The sequence below is a fragment of the Mobula birostris genome, chromosome 26 (genome assembly GCF_030028105.1).
Source record: "Mobula birostris isolate sMobBir1 chromosome 26, sMobBir1.hap1, whole genome shotgun sequence".
NCBI classification, from domain to species: domain Eukaryota; kingdom Metazoa; phylum Chordata; class Chondrichthyes; order Myliobatiformes; family Myliobatidae; genus Mobula; species Mobula birostris.
In genome coordinates this window covers 23,631,184-23,652,807 of record NC_092395.1, presented here as the reverse complement: position 1 = coordinate 23,652,807, position 21,624 = coordinate 23,631,184, and the positions used below count along the sequence as shown (strand labels likewise).

The 21,624-nt window shown below is 39.6% G+C and overlaps 1 protein-coding gene across 2 annotated transcripts in view; it reads right to left on the bottom strand.

Annotated features, from left to right (window-relative positions):
* Positions 1-2,495: 2,495 nt before the first annotated feature.
* cope (COPI coat complex subunit epsilon) overlaps positions 2,496-21,624 on the bottom strand; it is a 28,138-nt gene continuing 9,009 nt past the window's right edge. The window contains exons 4-10 of one of the 2 annotated variants that reach the window (XM_072244623.1): positions 20,316-20,468; positions 17,037-17,090; positions 15,827-15,908; positions 12,638-12,793; positions 4,880-4,948; positions 3,853-3,927; positions 2,496-2,746 (exon numbers count right to left, since the gene is read on the bottom strand). In XM_072244623.1, coding sequence (XP_072100724.1) covers positions 2,699-2,746; positions 3,853-3,927; positions 4,880-4,948; positions 12,638-12,793; positions 15,827-15,908; positions 17,037-17,090; positions 20,316-20,468 — 637 coding nt within the window. In that variant the 3' untranslated portion in view covers positions 2,496-2,698. The remainder of the gene's footprint in view (positions 2,747-3,852; positions 3,928-4,879; positions 4,949-12,637; positions 12,794-15,826; positions 15,909-17,036; positions 17,091-20,315; positions 20,469-21,624) is intronic. The other variant, XM_072244624.1, reaches the window with a different exon arrangement.

Genomic DNA, 21,624 nt, shown 5'->3' with positions numbered 1-21,624 from the left:
ATTCTTTTGTACCAAAAGGTACAGAAAATATTGGCTATTACTCAGTGATGGCTCTGAATCACCAAGTGTGCATTACAAGCCTACAGAACTGCATGTTGTTTTGATATATTTTGTGTATACTTACTTATAATAGTATTACACAAACAAGGATAGACAGGTTAGCATGCAGGTGTCCAAGTGTAATTCTCCAGGGATGCAATCAAAATCTATTCTGGGCTGAGGAGTGAACAAGCTTAATGGAAAGTGACTAGTATTTGAATTCATTGAGGGTTTGATGTACAGAAATAATCTAAAATTGGAACAGATGTAATGTAACTGGGAGAATGGAAATTCTGCTGGTGTTATAAGATAAACTGTTATTAAGCTGGTGGTTGTGATAGGAGTCAATTATAATTTATCTTTGACCCACTCCTTTCACAACATTGTCTTAACAAGGCAGTTGAGATTAAATTTAGTAGATTGCATTTGGTGGTCATTGAGGAGAAACCAAATTCAGATCAAGTGATTGCTTTGCACATAGCCCCAATAAGTTTTTGAGGCTGAGCCCGAGCTTCTCTTTAATTTTCCATTCCACTTTGACCTCTGTTTTGCCCTGCTACACTGTTCCAATGCACCCCTTTTCCCTTTGGGTGCACCAGCCTTTCCTGTTTATGTCTGAACCGCCAGTTCTGATACAAGGTTATGCACCTGAATATTAGCTCAATTTTTACCCTCTTTACACTGATGGTACCTGATCGGCTGAATTTTACTTACATTATTTTTGTTCCACATTTCCACACACTGCACCTCACAGTTCCAGCACCACCCTCATTCATCTTCCTCCAGATAAATCAACTACAGTTAACAAGCATTCACTTGTCTCACGAGGATGGCACCAAAGGCCCACTGTGTCACCTAGACAATCTTGGTTCCATCTTAATAAAGGCATTCCCCTTGTTTTCTGCATCACCCCCCTCTCTTCAACATAGAGTGCTCATCATCTCACTTTTGCAGTTATGACTGTCATTAAAACGTTTATCATATGCCTCTCCACGGTTACCATCTAAACTGCTAACTGGCACGATGCACCTCAGGGACTTTAGACATACCCTGTTTCTCTACGAAGGACACAGTAGCTCACAGCAATCAATAGTACAAAAGTACGATGCATATCCTGATTTGGTTATAAAGAGAATCAATAAGTACATTATTTATTCAGGCTATAGAGTATATGTTGAGAATGTTGTACAAAACAAAATGTTATTTTATGACAAACAACAGGAATTCTGCAGATGCTGGAAATTCAAGCAACACACATAAAAGTTGCTGGTGAACGCAGCAGGCCAGGCAGCATCTCTAGGAAGAGGTGCAGTCGACGTTTCAGGCCGAGACCCTTCGTCAGGGTCCTGCAAAGTTGCGTTCACCAGCAACTTTTATGTGTGTTGATGTTATTTTACCACTTGGTTAAGTTACCCAACTGATTAGAGCTAGCCATTTTAATTATTACTGTTACAAAGAATGACTAGATCAACGTGTTGATGTCGTGCAGAGGCTTGCATGCTTCAAGGATCCCATCCGGCGATGCCAACTCAGGGCCACACATGTTGGAACGGCTGTAGAATAGATGCCAGACAAAGATCGATCCAACCCCGGCTCCCGAACGGACAGACTCGTGTCTGCCCCTCCCGGGCCACACTTGCCATACAAAACAAGTTACAAAGTGACCACAAAAACACTGCTGTGAAGAGATTTCTTATATATTCATGTTGATTGGAATAATATGAAAATAATTATTCCCTTCACAGCCAGTGCTGATTCTTGCTGAAATCCAGCTTCAACAAGCCAAGCTACCAAACCCTAAGTGACTGTAGTTGGAAACCAGGTCCACAAGGTATACTGTTATATTAGACTCAGATCCCATGCCATGTTTATATTCACATTGAGCAGAAGGTAACAGTTAGCAGAAAGATTACCAATTATGAGTTTTCCGCCCTCCAAAGTCAATAACAGTCTAACTGAATACAAACTAACTCAAAAAAATATGTTGCTGGAAACTTAAAAGGAAGATGTTGGAGATACCAAGCAGGTCAGGCAGCACACCAGACAGAGTTAATGTTTCAGGTATGAAACCTTTTGTCAGAAGAATGTCAGAGTGTGAAACACTAAAAATCTCTCTCTCTACACATACATTTTTTGAAACTGAATTCTTTGAAATAACCCTTACAACTACTCTAATGGAGATCATATACCACTGTACAAACTGTACTTTGACCCTGAATCCTGCGTTTGAGGTGGTGGGTAACAGATGACCTGGTTAAACCAAATATTTAACTATTACAAGAGCTGCAGCACTTCACAACCACTGATTTTAGGCAATAAATGTAAGCTTAGTAGTGTAGTTCAAATCCTGTCAAGAGATAGTTGGAATCATGATGATTTTATTGACAGTTATAATTCAGAAGTTGTTATAACTGATGTTAGAATTTTGTGCAGATTGACAAATCTTATGACCAAAATTAACCTCAAATACAGTCTTTAATATTAAACAGTAGAGTCTCAAAGAAAGTAATAATTGCTCGCTAGTCACTTTTGTACAAGGAATCAGATCCTACGACATTAGTTTTAAATGTACATCCAGAGTTGGATTGCTCCAAGGATAAACAGTCCAAGATATTAATTTCTGATCATTCCATCTTCATAGGTAATATTTCCCTTCTTCTCATGCACTTGGAGCGTACTGCAAAACCAATCGATCAAATTCGTGCTCCTGTGGGGAGAGTTCAGAACTCATTTAGGTTTTTTAAAAACAGAAATGAACATATAGAATATCTCTTGCCTACTAAATATACATTTAGTACTTAATAGAACTGAATCAGAAGCTCAATTAACATCATAGTCATTGAACACATTTCATAATCCTTCCAGCAGACATCACTCAAAGGTCACACCTGTTGGAGGAGCTGTGCCTCTTCATACTAATGTGTGTGCTGTACTCACATCCCTGGGAATTCCCTCTAGAATGAATATGGTGGCTAGCTGCACTTTGCAATCTAGCCATGCAAGGTCTTGCTACATGTTGAAATATAGAACCACAACTATATTTATTTTCAATTCCATTAATTCAGTGAGATAAATATGTCATTAGGTTTGTGTCTAAAAATTCCCTGGTATGTCAGTGACAGCAAGAAAAATAATCTATACCCTTGAGCAAAATTCTACTGATTTCCTAAATAAGTGGATATGTCTCTTGGTTAACACAACCAAAAATAAATAACCTATTCTTAGATAGCTGTTTCCTGTAGGAGCATGCTATGTGTACACTGGCTCCTGGCTTTGCTTCTGCTAATGACAATCAAACTAATTTAAGTACTTGCAAAGTGAAGCATTTCGAAATGTCTGATAGCAGTAAAAGTGAAGAAAAAATGCAAGTCTTGTTATTTATTAATCCTAGATGGTCACACAAAACACTTCAATCAAACCAACTTTGATGCTAAGATATAATGACCTGAGGTTCCACAGTTTAACGGAATGCTCAGCAAGATTGACCAAAGCCATCTACAAAGAATTGTTATTCCATGAGCCAAATAGTATTTGGTATTTTCTTAGGATTTTAAATCACAACTCACTGTACATATTAAGGATTTATTACATGTTCTTCAGAATAGCAATTAAGAACTGCTGCTCTCGCTTTTATTGTTTCCTAACAAGATTTAAGTCAGTTATAAATTTCCCAAATCACCAAGATGATTTCTATTTAAAGATTTGAGATTAAGCGAGAAACCTCCTGACTTCTACTGAAATAAGTATTCATTTATAAACCAAAATTCTTTAGTAAATTCACAGCCCGTAACAATGCAAGCCGTTTTCACGTACCTTGGCTATATACTCTTTAACAAAAGGATGACCTCTGTGCCCATCCTTCAGCTGCGAGAGATAGCGGTTACTAACCTGTTTATAGAAAAAAAAGTACAATTTAGCATGAGGCGGCACCACCAACAGTGACAGATTGCATGTGGCATTACCGGAACACTCTCTGTTGATGACTCATATCAATGCAGATAATTGCACAAGAAATCTGTAGATGGTGCCACCTGCTGACGAATTTAGTATTGCAAAACAGGTCAATTTTGTGTACTTGTACAGGTGATTTACCAAAGTCAATTCCATCCCTACATCAACTATCAACAAATGCACACTCCTTAATTCAGGGGTTCCCAACCTGGAGTCCACAGACCTTTTACTTATTGGTACTGGTCCATGGCATTAAAAAAAAGTTTGGAAACACCTGCCTTAAAGGATAGTTAGCAGTTGTGACTGATGCTGCCAGATCTCTTTCTAAGGTTGGCACAAGACTCGTTTTACTTTCACAGCAGCTCTCTCCTATTGGAGAAAACAAGAAATGTAAACACCCAAGTTTAGAGTCTTGAAGGCTCAGACGACCACAACTCTGAAACAAAATTACATTCTGATGCCTCACTGAAATTGCTAACAACTTGGCAAAAAAAAAGTACAGAAATTCCGCTTCTACCAGGTGTGAACAACTGGTTCAAATGGTCTAAAATACAAGAGTTGTTCAATATAGTTAAGGTGAGGAAAGTGTATTTGACAGCTCTGGTGTCTTATCGCACTGACTAGGAGAAAGACTTTGCTGAAGAGTCTGGTTCACATGGTGCAATGTATTTCAGATAATTCTGCAACCCCTTCCACATGACCTTTCTATACTAGGGATGCAAAGGCCAATTCTAGGGTCCCTTAGGTTACTCATGACTGATGCAATTTTGTTCAGTAGACATAAGGAGTTGAAAATGGAACAGTTCTTGTCAGCATGAAGGATTTACTTTCACATCAATGTGGGGATATCTAGTAAACATCATTATGTCAAATTTTTCAGAAGCCTTACCTCAGGAGCCTTGCCCAAATGCTGAGAAAGTACGATCAAATTGATGAGAGTTTCTGGGTGATTACTGTCCTAAGGGAATTGAAGTTAAGTAATTATTGTCACATTAACTAAGGGACAGTGAGAACATTTGTTTTGCATGTCGTTCATACAGATTATTTCATCACATCAAGCTAATACATGGGAAAAACAACAGAATATATACTGAAGTGTTACAGTTAGAGGAAGTGTAGTGCAGGCAGACAATAAGGTACATGACCATGGTGTGGGGTCTTAGATTACATTAACTGCTTTACTGAGAAGTGATGACAGAGCTCATGGAGGGAAGGCTTGTTTTTGTGATGTGCTGAGCTTGTTCTGCAGCTTAGGAAGAGCAGTTGCCAAACAAAGCCATGATGCATCCAGATACGATGCCTACTATGGTGCATCAATAAAAATTAAAGGCCAATGGGGACTTGCTGAATTTCTTCAGCTTTCTCAAGAAGTAGAGATGCCTGTGACATCCCTGTGGTTGGACCAGGAACGGATATTGATGTTCCCTTCTAGGAACTTGAAGCTCTTAACTCACTCATCCTTAGCACCACTCAGGTAAACAGGAGCGTGTGGACTGCAGCGCCTTCTTGAAGGGAATGACCAGCTCTTTTGTCACGACCATGGGAAATTGTTGTTACGATGCCCAGCTACCAGGCTATCTCCTTACTCCGCTTTGACTCATTATTATTTGTGATTCAGTGCACTACAGTGGTGTCATCTGAGTAATAATGGTTAACATTTGAAGTAGATAACAAACACATGGCTCAAGTTTGACCAGCAAGCGAAAGGGGTTATAGCTACACTATGGTCAGTGCACAAAGTATATCCAAAATCAGACTGAAGAATGAAACACTGGGACAAAAGGAATCAAACTGCAGCAGGACCTATATAAAATGGATCTACTGAATAGTCAATGAGATGATCATCTATAACCCATTTTAAATTTCAGCTTACTTTGTATACAAGGTTAAATTCATGAAAAATAAAAAACTGGTGTGTAGATTTAAGTATAATAAAACATCACTTAAAAGTTAATGCTGAGCTGATATGCAGCTGAGCCAGCAAGAAAATTCTAGATAAGTTTGCCTTTCTGTGAAGAAGCTCCTGGTACCAACATGCACATGGGATGGAAAGGATTGAAAGTGGTACAATCAGTCTGCTGTGGAACAGGCAAATACTGTTAAAGTTCACACATAAAGATTAAAGTTCTGTACTTAAATTATTCGAATTTATATTTTCTACTATTGATGTAATTAACATAAATATCAATGAAACAAAAAGAACAAGGCATGATTTTTCGAGCTTGCTTCATTTAATCAGATCATGGCTCACCTGACTGTAACCTGAAAGCTGCGTTCCTATCTACCAGTGATAACCTTTCACCACTTTCCTATTGAAGTATTTATCTGGATACACACGCACTACTCCCTCTCCATCAACACAGGGGGCCCCAGGATAACGTGCTGAGCTCGTTGCTGCACGGACAAACACCCGAATAATCACTTGTCAAGTTCGCCAATGACATGACAGCAGTGGGGCTCATCACCAGCAACGATGAGACAGTTTACAGAGAGGTGGTTGGAAGAGCTCAAGACCTGGTGCCGAGTTACTTCTTCCCCAATGTCAACAAGACAAAGGAGACAGTCATCAGTTTCAGGAGAACTTGCACCATTCACACCCCTCTTTACATCAGTGACACAGCAGTGAAATCTGCAAGCAGTTTTAAACTCCTGGGAGGGTACATCGCACACAAACTGTCATGAACACATTCTACACAATCAGGAAAGACCACCGATGCCTCTGCTTGCTGAGGAGGTTGAAGAAAGCTGGACTATACACATCTATACTCTAGTCCTTCTACAGAGCATCCTAACATGCTGCATCACCACATGGTATGGAAACTGAACTGTGACAGACAGGAAGGCTCTACAACAAGTAGTCAAAACTGGCCAAGGCTTCACCAGCACCAACATATACCCACCATCAAAAACATGTATATAGATTACTCCCAGACAAGAGCCAGTAACATTATGAAGGATTCTACCCACCCTGCTCATGGACTGTGTCCCCCACTATCAGGGAGGCTATGAAGCATCTATGTCAGAACCATAAGGACCACCAGCAGTTACTTTCCCCAAGCAGTATGAATGGCCAACATCTCCACCCATTAACCCACCACTCCTTTATTGTTTCCTGTCAGAGTCACCTTATGTACACACTCTTGTGCCTCGCGTCACTTTATGGACAAACAAGTAGTCAATGTAAATATGCTATCTTATGTATTTATAGTTAATGTTTGTGTTTAATTATTGTGTTCTAAATTATCTTGTTGTATCACAACCAAAATGCTAAAGGATCTCAGCAGGTCAGGCAGCACCTATGGAAATGAATAGATAGTTGACATTTTGGGCCGAGACCCTTCTTAGTGATTTTTGTGCCGCATCGTATCTAGAGTAACAATCATTTCATTTTCCTTTACACTTGTGTATTAGAAATAACATTGAATTGAATTGACTTTATTTCTTACATCCTTCACATACATGAGTAAAAATCTTTGTTACATCTCCATCTAAGTGTGCCACGTGCAATCACAGTAATTTATTATAAATAGAACAGTCAATGTAATATAGAGCACACTCAAACCAGTGTGAGTTCATCAGTCTGATGGCCTGGTGAAAGCAGCAGTCCCGGAGCCTGTTGGTCCTGGCTTTTACGCTGCAGTACCACTTCCTGGATGGTAGCAGCTGGAACAGATTGTGGTTATGGTGACTTGGGTCCCCAACGATCCTACGGGCCCTTTTTACACACCTGTCTTTGTAAATGTCCTGAATAGTGGGAAGTTCACAACTACAGATGTGTTGGGCTATCTGTACCACTCTCTGCAGAGTCCCACAATTAAGGGAGGTACAGTTCCCATACCAGGCAGCGATGCAGCCAGTCAGGATGCTCTCAGTTGTGCCCCTGTAGAAAGTTCTTAGGATTTGGGGGCCCATACCAAATTTCTTCAACCATCTGAAGTGAACAAGGCACTGTTGTGCCTTTTTCACCACCCAGCTGGTGTGTACAGACCACGTGAGGTCCTCAGTGATGTGGATGCCAAGGAACTTGAAGCTGTTTACCCTCTCAACCCCAGAACCATTGATGTCAATAGGGGTTAGCCCGTCTCTATTCCTCCTGTAATCCACAACCAGCTCCTTTGTTTTTCAGACACTGAGGGAGAGGCTGTTTTGTTGACACCACTGTGTCAGAGAGATGACTTCTTCCCTGTAGGCCACCTCATTATTGTTTGAGATAAGGCCAATCAATGTAGTGTCGTCGGCAAATTTAATTAGCAGAATGGAGCTGTGCGTGGTGATACAGCCATGGGTATACAGGCAGTAAAGGAGGGGACTCAGTATGCAGCCCTGAGGGGCTCCTGTATTGAGACTTATAGCCTTCAGAGAGAAGAGAAAATAACCTCAATTGGTCTTCAATGGATTTTTTAAAACAGTAATTTCCAGTTCTAGATTCCCCCACTAGAGGAAATACCTTCACATCCACTCTATCAAGAACCTCTCAATCCACTCCATCTTATACTTTTTAATTAAAACCCCTCTCAAAATCTTCTAAACTTCAGCAGATACAAGCTAGGTTGTCCAACTTTTCTTCTGAAAACAACATGTTCATTCTTGGTATCAGTCTGATAAAATTTCTCAGAACTGCTTTCAACACATTAATTTCTTAAATACTGTATATTCAACTCCAGATGTGGTCTCGCTGATTTCATACATAATTGAAGCACAACTTCCCTACTTTGTTTATTATTCAGGGAATTTAATTTTAAAAAAAATCACGTTATCAGTTTTCCCAATTGCTTTCTCTCCTTGAATACTACCCTTCTGCAGAGTAGGTACAAGGACACCCAAATCCCTCTGTACTTCAATTCTGCAATCACTCACCATTTTGGTAATATGCTCCTTGCCCCCAAATTGGGACAATTTTATTTTCTCACATTTTCCAGATCTTTGACCATTTGTTTAACCATCTCCCCTTTCATAGTCTCCTTATAGGTCATCTTCATAACCTACTTTTCCACCTAACTTTCTGTTATCAGCAAATACAGTAAACGTAACTTGGATTCTTTTATCCAAGTCATTGCTACAAATTGCAAAAAGGAAATTGAGAATCCAAAACATATCCCCGTGACATTCTACTAATTGCACCTTCCTTACCAGCAAAGACCCTGCCCTGTTAGCCTGCAAGTCCTCTGCTAACACTAATGTTAACTATCACATTATGAGCTTTTATTTTCCGTAAATGCCTTTGAAACCAATGCATGCTTTCTGGAAACCCAAGTCTAATGCATCTCATTACTTCTCCTTTAACCATTGCATAGTATATATTACTGCCTCAAACAATTTCAAGAAATTGTCTGTTGTTGTTTGTCATCTACATCAATGATCAGGATAATAATGTGGTAAACTGGATCAGCAAATTTGTAGATGACACCAAGATGGGGGTGTAATGGACAGCAAAGAAGGCTTGCAGTGTGATCTGGACCAGTTGAAGAAATGGGCTGAAAATGGCAGATGGAATTTAATACAGAGAAGTCCGAGTTTCTGCACTTTGGGAGGACAAACCAGGATAGGACATGAAAGGTAGGTCACTGAGGAGTGGGGCAGACATAAGGATCGGGGGGAGGGGGTGGAAGAAGAAAGATCCATAATTCCTTGAAAGTGGTGTCACAGATAAAGACTTAAACAGAGCTTTCGACACATTGGCCTTCATAATTCAAAGTAAGACTACAGAAGTGGGATGTTATGTTGAAGTTGCTCAGGACAATGGCAAGGCCTAATTTGGAGCATTGTGTGCTGATTTGGTCACCTACATACAGGAAAGATATCAATAAGTTTGAAAGAGTACAGTAGAAATTTCCAAGAATGTTGCCGAAACTTCAGGAACTGAGTTATAGGAAAGGGTGAACAGTTTACGACTTTATACCCTGGAGCGTAGGAGAATGAGGGAGATTTGATTGAGGTATACAACATTATGAGTGGTATAGATAAGGTAAATGCAAGTAGGCTTTTTCCTCACTAAAGTTCAGAGAGAATAGAACTAGAGGTCATGGGTAAAGGGTGAAAGGTGAAATATTCTGGGGGAACATGAGGGGGAAATTCTTCACTCAGAGGGTGGTAAGAGTGTGAAACAAGCTGCCAGTGGAAGTGGTGGATGTGGTTTCAATTTCAACATTTAAGAGCAGTTTGGATAAGTACATGGACAGGGGCGGGGGAAGGGAGGGCTACCGTCAAGGTGCACGTTGATGGGACTAGGGAAAATAAAAGTTCAACAAGGACTAGGTGGCACGTTTCTGCGCTGTACTGTTTTATGACTCTGTAATTCTAAATTAAACATGCAGTTTTCCTAGCCTCTGCCTGATTACCTTGACTTTCTCAGTGCTCTGCAATAGTATTTGATTAATAGCTTTTAATATTTCCCTCAGGTCCAATTTAAGTGATCTTCATTTTCTTGAAATCTGCCTTTCTCCTTTTTTCAATAAAGTTTTTACTATTTTCCAATCTACTAAAATCTTCCGCCAGATCTAGAAAATCATGGGAAATTAAAACCAACAAGCCATTTCTTTTAAAGGCCAAGCAAGAAATCCATCAGGATCTAGAGAACTATTTTCTTGTTCTCATTAAAGGATTTATCACCATTCAAGTTTAATCCATTCCAGCTCTTCCTAAATGGTGTACTATTAATTCTACATTGTAGCATCTCTATACACTATTACTGGGAGGCAAGCTTGAGCTATGGGTAATTCTGCTTGTCTCCAAATTCACTGAATTGAATATTCAGTATGTGTACTCTTTTCTAAATAGTTACTGTTCAGAGAAATTTAGAGTGGGACATGTAGAATTCCACTTTAAAGAACACTGATAGTACTGAGTATTACGCTTTGAGTCAGAGTGGCAATGACTGGAACCTACAATTATTAATTAGGTAAAAGTGATTCTTTTTAAAGAGTTTTGATTAAGTCAATCTACCATGAGAAATTAATGTTACAATTTCGCCCCCCCCCCCCGCCAAAATAAGTAGTACACGCTGAAGGACCTGGACCATTTCTCACTTGAAATCCTTGACAGTAGAGCTTTGTGGAATTATCTTCGTCAGAATGCCGAATAATCTAATTTTCTTCTTAGTACTATCACCAGTAGAGGGCACCAAACCTCCTCCTCTACATTATTGTCAGGCTTACACAATTCTTCTTTTAAATATTTTAAAGTGATTGGTAATGTGGATGTTGCAAATAACATTGTTGCATCAGCCTACTTCTGATGCAACTGTAAGCAATACTGCAAATTCATGCAAAATCTGTACCAGCTTGCTGATTTAATCTGCCCTACTACTGCCATTCTACTTTCACTGTTGTCCGAATTAAACTCTCACCTCGACAGGGACAGAAACTTCACCAGTTAAGCCAGACGTCAGTCAAGCCCAATTCATCCAGTGTTCCTCATCGTCCCCCCCTCCCTCAGCAAAGAAATAGAACAAGAGCTTTGTCCAATTCTTCTCTCTCTTGCTCAGGTGGCCACTGTTTATTTTCCTACTTCCAAAATTAGTAGATTGAACTTTGGATCTTTTGATATGTGTGACCCCTGCCAAATACCTTACCCTCTTGGTTCCCCAAATTATAGATAGTCTGAACTGCACTTTTTCTAGCACACTGTTAAGATCACTTTTCAGAGTCCTGAGTGATCCCTTTATAAAGAACACTGAAAGCATAGGATATGTAATTCTGATTCACCAGGGTGACAAACATTGGAAGCAATAATTATTAGATGAAACCTGAGATGCAGAGATTATTTCCGCTAGAAGATTATTTTTATTCTGTGAAGGGTTTTAATGAAAAGAAGAATGTTGTTTCCTCTGGTTGGGGAGCTGTTAGAAAAAGGTCAGTAGCTCACAAACAGTGGAATAAAAGAGAGTTCTCATTTGTTTTTGTTTAAAACAATGCAGTGCATTGGAGCAAAGAATAATTTGCCAAAAATACTCAGTGGAGGTGAAACTACACTTAGTGGCCACTTTATTAGGTACAGCAGTGTACCTAGTAAAGTAGCCACTGGAGTGGAACCTGGCGTTGTCTTCTGCTGCTGCAGTCCATCCACTTTAAGGGTTTAATGTGTTATGCATTCAGAGATACTCTTACGCACACCATTGTTGTCAGACCTGATTATTTGAGTTACTGTCGCCTTTCTGTCACATTAAACAAGTCTGGGCATTCTCCTCTGACCTCTCTCATTAACAAGGTGTTTTTGCCCAGAGAATTGCTACTCAGCAGTTTCTGAGATATTCAAGCCACCCTGTCTGGCACCAACAACCATTCCACGATCCAAGTCACTTCGATCATGTTTCTTCTCCAATCTGATATTTGGTCTGAACAACAACTGAACCATTGGACCATGTGTACATGTTTTTATGCACCGAGTTGCTGCCACATGATCAGCAGATATTTTTATAATATGATTAGATATTTGCATTAACAATTAAGTGTACCTAATCAAGTGGCCACTGAGTGTATTTCATAGGGAACACATCAAGCGAAGACTGATAAATACCGGACAATGAGACTACTTTTGGATTTCTCTAGCAAAGAGCTATTTCAGAAATAATGGCCGAAATTATCAAGCTGAAAGTTACTATAGTTTTATGGCTTTTGCTCTCAGTCAACTACTTTAAGAGCCTTCCTACCTTGTCCAGTGCTTCCTGAAGAACTCCTTCTGCGTCATCCCACTTGCCTTGTGCCATCTGACAAGCAGCTTGTCCATTCAGGAGCAACAAGGTTGCTGTGTACTTATCTGCCATTTCTTGGAAAATGTAAAAGGCATCCTGCAGCTTGTCCCCACCCTGTAGAGAGCAGTCGATAAAACTGATTCACCAGTGCGAACAGCAATTATATAGCACAGTACGAATTCAAAGAACATTTACAGGCCATTGTTATTCCAACAGTAAGAGTTGTTTCAACCCATCAATCAGCAACGTCATAAATGCTTGCATTTATACACAGTGCATGACATAAATAGTAGATCATAAGGCTAGTCATCTCTGCCCCATCATTTGACAGTATTTTGAGCATTGTTCACTTTCCCACCCAATCTCCATAACTCACCTTGTAAGTGTCTAAAAAAGATAATATTCACACAAGGAAAGAAAATGCATGGCAAGCCAAATAAAATCGAAGTGGTAAGCAGAAGTTGTAAAGATGTGGTCTGAAGTACGGTCACGGAAGAAGACATTTCAAATGGTGGGATCAAAGCCCCTCAAGGCACGGAAGGAAATAGAAGAGATAAAGGACAGTAGCAATAAATAAGAAATACAGAACTAGGTTTCAAGGGAAGAGGATGTAAATGTCTAAATAAGGCTACAGAGATGTAAACATGAAGGTGAACATTTTTAATTGAAGGCACTGGAAAAATAAATATCACTCAGTTCGGCACCACATTAAGAGGAGGAACCTCTAAAAGGTAATAATCTGAAATGAGATCTGAATATTGAAGGGCACATTAATTTTAGGAAGGACAAGAAGGTAGAAAAGGTGGAGGATTGTCTCCGTTAATGATAGTATTAGCACAGGAATAAGGGATGACCCAGTTTAAGAAATGTTGCAAATTTAGTTGGACATTTTAAAGAAAATATTAAAAACAAAATCTTGCTTGTGATAGTGCTTTTGCAGGCTTCATTCACAATAACTATAGATCAGAGTACAAATGGTAAAGAAATGGGAGCTTGTTAGAAAGATAAAGCAATAATCACAGAGGATTTCAATCCATAGAGCAACTGGAAATATCAAGCATTCAAAAGGTAGCCAAGATGAGGATTCAGAGGGTTATCTTCTTAAAAAAGCATGCTCTGCAACCAAACCCAAAAGCAATCTATACTTGACCATGTATGATACAATGAGACAAGATTAATTAATAGCTTCATTATGAATGCAGCCCTTGGCAAAAATGTTCATAATTTGAATGAGTATTACATTAGTTTTGAAAGAGAAAAGATCCAAAACTAATAAATTAAACATAAGGAAGACTAGCCTTGAGGGAGTGAAAGTACGGTTACCCAAAGTAAACTAGTATCAAAGTTAATGAGAAGCCAACTATTACGGCACAGAAATTGGCTGACAAGTCAGAAGAATGGACAAAATATGGAAAATAAAAGAATGTCTAAACATTGAGAAAGGTAAATGTACAGATAATAAGGGTTTCTGTGATCCAATAGAAAGTCTAGTTGTGAATTTAATAATGGACAGCAAGGATGTGGCAAATGAATTAAATAGACATATTGCAGTTTTCACTAGTGAAGATACCAGAAATGGCTATAGTCTGAGAAATGGAAGACAAGGTGGAATTCCAGAAAATTATGATCACCAGGGAAGTGGTCCAAGTAGATTGCTTGAGGTGGTATTAAGACTCCAAGTCTCAACAACTTCTAAGAAAATTACTCTAATTTTCACAAAATTCTCTGAACTCAGGGAAAGTTCATTAGTTTATAAACCGGAAACTGCAACTTCTTTATTCAAAAAGGGAGCAAGACAGAGAGGAGGAAACAATAGCCTAGTGAGATGATTTACCTTAGGGAAAATTTTAAACCTTGGGGGCTTTGGATCTGGACATAGATTCAAGGTTATCAGGCAAAGTGAAAATTGTGAAAATGTAGCATCAGAGAGACCTAAATTGACTGATGACACAAAGATGGTTAGGAAAGTATGCTGCAAGGTCTTAAGGGACATTTATAGATTAAGTGAGTGGGCAAATGTAAAGCAAATGGAAAATAATGTCTGAAAATGTGAAATAATCTATTTAGGCAAGAAAATAAAAAAGCACATTGTCTAAATGGATTCTAGAACTGGGGAGAATTGTTTAAAAATAAAAAGGCTGCCCATTCAAGATATAAATGAGATAATTCTTTATTCCTCTCAAAAGCTTGAGGGTTTTTAAAGCTCTCTTCCCCTAAAACAGTGGAAATCGAGACGGTTACATCTTAAGAGTTTGATAATTATTTTATATAGAAGGCCTAAATAGTTACTGGGAGAAATGTAGCCATCAGATCTTTCATTAACATTAAAAAGTGGAGCAAACTTAAGGGACCAAATGGCAATTGTTGCTCATAATTTACACTTATGTACGTTTGAAGGTAAGTTCTTATTTGGGATGGGTAGACTTTGTTGATGACAGCTTGATACAAATCATGAGATCACCAAGTTTTAGTCAAAACCGGGAAACATTCACAACAATCACATGAATGTAAAAGATAAGAATACGTTATAAGGTGTAGGCCATTTGAGTTCCCTGTGCTTAATTCAGCACTAGTGCCCTGCACTACCCTCATATTCTCTGGCCAAGACAAAAGGAGGGACATTATGTTGATTTGCTGTTAAATTCCAAATAAATAATGTCAAAATATGGTGAAGTTCACTCTGATTGAACAGTTTGTTAGAAAGATTAGCAAGGAAGAGGAAAAATTTTGCTTGCTTGGGTGCAGCTCTAAATGAAACAATGAGAAATTTAGAGAATGACAAGTGAGGTACAAAGTACTGCTGCAGAATCAAACAAGTGGGCCACACACTTGATGCATTAGCAGGGAAATGGGAAGGTACAGAAATAATGATACTGTGGACTCGTAATATAAAGCACACAAGTGGCAAGAAATTAAAGGCAGCATAAATGGACAACATGAATGGAAGAAATAAAGCAATAACTGGAATATCAAGTTTTGGAATAAACAGAAGAAGAGATCGGTCCTATTTGCAGGTCCAGTAGGTTCTAGAGAAATTCAATTTTAGATTTATCTTTCTCTTCTTCATTCAAATCACTATCTCTCAACCCACCCAGCAACAGCAAACTTAAATGGGGGTGTTAAGGTAATTAAGGTATCTTCACTAACCATAGCCAAGTTCACCCAGGCTGTCGACAACTGTGTCAGGGTAGCATCTTCATCTTGGTCATGCATCTTCTTCAGTTCTTTTCTAAATTAAATAAATTAAGTTACTAATTAAACAAGATGGATGACACAACTCCTCCAATTGGCATTCTGAAGGTCACAGTAACAATGTGCTTTACTTTCTTCAACAATTTCCTTCGTTTCCCATTTGGAGTACATTCTATTGATAATGACGCGACCAAATACAAGGTTTTTGTAGTTTCAGGTGAGACTTGATTTATTCTTTCTTCAACCAACTGGTTGAAAGAGAAAGGGTCATTCTCATGCAATGGTCCAATGGGATGAACGAAGAAACAGATGGCCAGTTATTCGGAGCAATTCAAAATTCCACTCAAGTCTGCACCTTCACACAACAATCATGAAAAGATCCAACATCAAGTGTGGAAACTTGCTGTACAAGTCTCAGCTGTACAGATGTTTTCCGATCACAGAACACCAAAGCAACTCTTGACTTGCTTTCACACCATTCTTCGCTGGAGTTCAGATTGGGAAAGCAACAGAAGGAACGGACTGAAAAATGACAGACTTCAGTGCATTGGTCCCCATCAATAGAGTGCAAATAAAGTTTTGTTTACAAATTCCACAACATTAACTAATGATTATTCTGCAAAGTACCAAGTCTGGATTGGATACAACTTCTTGCTTTAAGTCTTATCGGTAAAATTTGTCTTGAACAGGTGGAAGGAATACTACAAATCAAATAGCTGAAATTGTAAGCTTGGCGTTGGAGAAAATTGACACAATTGCAATGAGGATCCAAAAGTCAAAATGGTCTAAGAACAAAATATTAAGAAATGGTTTAAACATTACAAACCCCTTATGCAATAAATATTCCTAACACCAGTTCTGGTAAAATAGACAAATACCTCTGGAGAGGATGCTTGAACTAGGAAGAGCTTCAATGCACCAAATAGCCTTTCCCCAATTCATGACTGTTCATACTTTATAGGTAACCATTACAGAATACTCTAAACTAGCCACGAAAATAAAGACTCGTTAACTGTACTTGTTCTCAGCAAAGCTAGTTCACGCAAATTCTAGAACTTGGACAGAAGCAGAAATTGTGCATTTTGTCATTTCCAACCGCTCAGTATAAAAAGGATGTTTGCAGTGTCGATTTAGCTACACTTCATGTTGAAATGGTGATTCTTACCGAGCCAAATCCAGCCGGTCAAGCTTCAAAAGGATCTGTATTGACATGGCCATGCTGTTGGGGTGAAAGACACGAATAATTATCTGTGTTATGAATAATTCAACAAAAGGCTAAAATAATTATCAGTAAATAGCATTCCTATATTATTCCAAAAATCTACCCATAAATTACAAAATTCCAGGGATGTTCCATCAGGTATGTGATCTAGAAAAAGGTGAAATGTGCCATTACTGCAACACCCTACAATTTGAGTTAAATTGCCTCATATTATCTTTTCTTGCTATTATATTGCTCAGTTGACATCAATGTCATGTTTGGTAGTACACAGGCTGGAGTAAATGGTGTTGGGAGAGAAAACTGTATTCACTGGACTTTAGAAGGACAAAAGGAGATCTCATTGGGCCCTGTCCGAATCTACATGTTTCAACAGACTAGATGTAGGAAATAAGCTTTCTCTGGCTGGGTGAAGTGGGGTGAGGTGGCATCTAGAAGTAAGAGTAACAGTTTCAGCACACTGGATAGTTTCTTTAAGATTGATGGGGCATATCTTCATTCAGGATGGTGAATCTGTAGAATTCTCTCTACCACAAAAAGATCTGCAACCAAATTGGTGAATAGATTTGAGGAGATAGACATCTAAACACCAAAAGCATCAAAGAGGGAGACTACAATAACACAGAGTCAGTCATACAGCATGGACACGGACCCATCAGTCCAATTCACTTATGCCAACTGTGTTGCCCAGTGAGCTAGTTCCATCTGCTCACACTTGACCTAAAGCCCTTTAAAGCTCTCTTATCCAAGTATTAACCTTAGACAACACACAAGATGCTGCAGGAACTCAGATCATGCAGCATCTAAGGAGGGGAATAAACATTCAGTGTTTCAGGATGATGAAGGGAAGGTGGTGAATGAAGTGAGAAGTTGGGAGTTGATAGGTGGAAAGATAAAGGGGTGAAGAAGAATCTGATAGGAGGGAAGAGTGGAAAGGAAGGGTACACCAGGGGGAAGTCGCCTTAAACAGCTATCAGGTACAAAAGCCATCTTAGACAGCTGTTAAATGTTGCATATATACCAATTTCAACCATTACTTCTGATAGCTAATTACAAATACACACCACCCTGTGCATGAAGCAGCTACCTGTTACCCCTTTTACAATTTGCACTTCATCTTAAATCTATGCCCTCATGTTCTTAGCACCCCTTCCCTGGGAAAGAGACTGTTCCATAGACGCTACCTGACCTGCTCACCTTCCTCCAGCATTTTGTGTGTGTTGCTCAGATTTCCAGCATCTGCTCATTTTCTCTTGTTACAGGTTACATCAATTCTCTTTTTACCCTTGTCTCTTTACAAATTAGTCTTGGCACATTCCAATTCTATCAGGTCTCTTGTGAATTTTACATAAATAATTTAGTGCCTACAGCCAGTGGCTTTGTTGCTTTGTTCAAGGTAAATTTATTATGCTTCCTGATGGCAGCAGTGAGAAGAGAGCATGACCTGGTTGATGGGAGTCTTTGATGATGGATGCTGCTTTCCTTCGACAGTGCTCCATGCAGATGTGCTCAATGGTGAGGAGGGCTTCACCTTTGATGAACTGGACTGTACCCACTACTTTCTGTAGGCTTTTCCATTCAAGAGCATTGGTATTTCCATACCAGGCTGTGATGCAGCCAGTCAATATACTCTTCACAGCTCATCTAGAGAAGTTTGTCAAAGTTTTAGATGATACGCCAAAAAAACTTTGCAAATTTCTAAGAAATTTGAGGTCGTGCCATGCTTTCTTTGTAATGACACTTATGTGCTAGATTCAGGAGAGATTCTCTGGTGATAACACTGGGGAATTTAAAGTTGCTGACTCTCTCCACCTCTGATCACCTGATGAGAACTGGCTCATGGACCTCTGGTTTCCTCCTCCTGAAGCCAATAAACCTCTTCCTGGTCTTGCTGACATTCAGTGAGGGGTTGCTGCTGTGGCACCACTCAGCCAGATTTTCATTCTCCTTCCTTTATGCTGATTCGTCACCACCCTTGATTTGGACAACAACAGTGATGTCGTCAGAAACTTCAATATGGCACCGGAGCTGTGCTTCTCTTCAGTCAAGAGTGTAAAGCAAGTAGAGCTGGGGACTAACCACACAGCCTTGTCATGCACCTGTCCTGGGGAAGATTGTGAATATGTTGTTGCCAATCCAAACTGATTAGGGTCTGCAAGTGAGGAAATCAAGGATTCAGTTACACAAGGAGGTATTGAGGCTTAGAACTTGAAGGTTCGGGGCCAGTTGGTGGCTCAACGACATCGGCGCCAGACCTGGGAGCGGAGGTTCCCGGGTTCAAAACTAGTCAGGTCCGCCCCCGAGCATGCTTTCCATCTGTGCCGGGTTGAGTGTTGAGATCACAACTCGACCTCGTAAAATAAAGGGAAAATACTGTGAAAATGTCTGTGTGAGGAGTGGCGCACCACACAGTCTCTCTCTCGCTCCACACCCTGTAAAAAAGAAAGCCATGAAAAAGACATCTTCACGGATGTACACACGGACACCCACGCATGCAGGCACACACCAAAAAAAACTTGAAGGTTCTTGATTAGTTTTGAAGGGATAATAGTATTGAATGCCGAGCTGTAGTCAATGAATGTATGCATCGTCACAAAATTTGATACCCCAATAGGTAATAACCTCACATTTATTTGGATAAAACCAATCCTCAGCCCACAAACCTAACTGATCAAGATCCCTGTAACTACAACACCATCTATTTTAGCATAATCTGCAAATCCTAACACTTGTTCATTTAAATCCAAAGCACTTATCTAAATCATGAACAAAGATCCCAATACTGACCCCTGTGGCACTGCTCCACTATTAAATCTCCATGGTATTGAGATTTCAGATCAGTCACCGAGTAGTGAAGCAGGCTGTAAGGGCTCAATAGCCTGCTCTTGCACCCATTTCTCTGTGCTTCAATGTTCCTAGAGGATGAACTCATGATCTTAATAGACACCACAGTGTTTCTCTGTCAGAAGATGGCTCTTGACAGGAAATGCAGAACAAAGTTAATCTGTATTTTTGACTGTTGATGTAAACCTTATAATATCCCATTTAAGGATGAGCATAGTACTCTTCTAGTTTATTAATCAACACTCTCCTTTAAACTAATACATTAAACTCATTGCATTTTGGAGAAAAGTCTGCTTACAGAAGTGTGAGTCACTTCACTGTTAACAAAATCCAGAAACACAAAGCACATGTGGGAAGCAGGATCTGTACATTTCTACTCACCATTCCAGACTTTCTCCTTGGTGCAACGCACGCAGGGCTGCATCTGTATTTTGTTCATATAAGTAGATTGAGGCGGCCATCAACAAGAACGTTGTATTGCTAACATCAACATTCTTTGCCATCTTCTTGTCCAACTCTGAAACGGTGGCATCTCTGCATGAGAGATGACATCAAGAATAATTCTTACAAAATTACTTTAACAAAAACCAACCCTGGTTGCTTTTTAAGTGACCAATGTATTCATTTATGCTCCAAGCCAAATTGTGTGAGCACGTGGCCAAGTGGTTAAGGCATTGGACTAGCTACCTGAAGGTCGTGAGTTCGAGCCCCAGCCGAGGGAACGTGTTGTGTCCTTGAGCAAGGCACTTAATCACACATTGCTCTGCGACGACACTGGGGCCAAGCTGTATGGGTCCTAATGCCCTTCCCTTGGACAACATTAGTGTCGTGGAGAGGGGAGACTTGCAGCATGGGCAACTGCTGGTCTTCCATACAACCTTGCCCAGGCCTGCGCCCTGGAGAGTGAAGACTTTCCAGGCGCAGATCCAAGACTAACGGATGCCTTTGAGCCAAATTAAATCACAACACCTAGGATCTGTCACTACTCTCATTATCATCACCTACAGCAGGGGGTCCCAGTCTAGGGTCCATGGAACCCTTGCTTAATAATAGGGTCCATAGGAACCCCTGATCTAGAGGACAGAATTATAGAAATCCTAAATTCTGATTATCCAGTGATACCTTCTTAAAAATGGACCACAAATGATGATGTAATTGTGCTTTGATGCAATACCCACAGACATGCAGCAAACTGCCAAATAGCATTTACCATATTGCATATTGAGTATGTTACTAGATTCATAACACAACAGCCCAAGAACAATGACCTGGAGATACGATACAAAACACAACTGTAGTACCTAAGGATTTAAAGTTCTACTCATTGAATATCTATTAAAAAACCAGTAAGTGGTTGTGAAACTACTGGATTCTTGTAAAAATACAACTGGTGTACTTTTGTAAAGAAATATTATGTACTTACTGACCTGGCTTTTAGTGAGTCCAGATCCTCAACAATGCAGTCAATTTTTAAATGAACTCTGAAATGGTAACTTGCGTGAAAATAGAGACTGGCAATATTGACCTTGTTTGAAACACAACCACTTACAGAAACTAAGAAGTTCCAAAGGAACTGTAGCCTTTCAATGGGTACTGAGACCTCAACCAAACCTGATCACATCTGAAGCAGCATTCACACATCATAGTTTACATTAGGCACGGAATGCAAGGATGCTTCAAGGTCAACTCT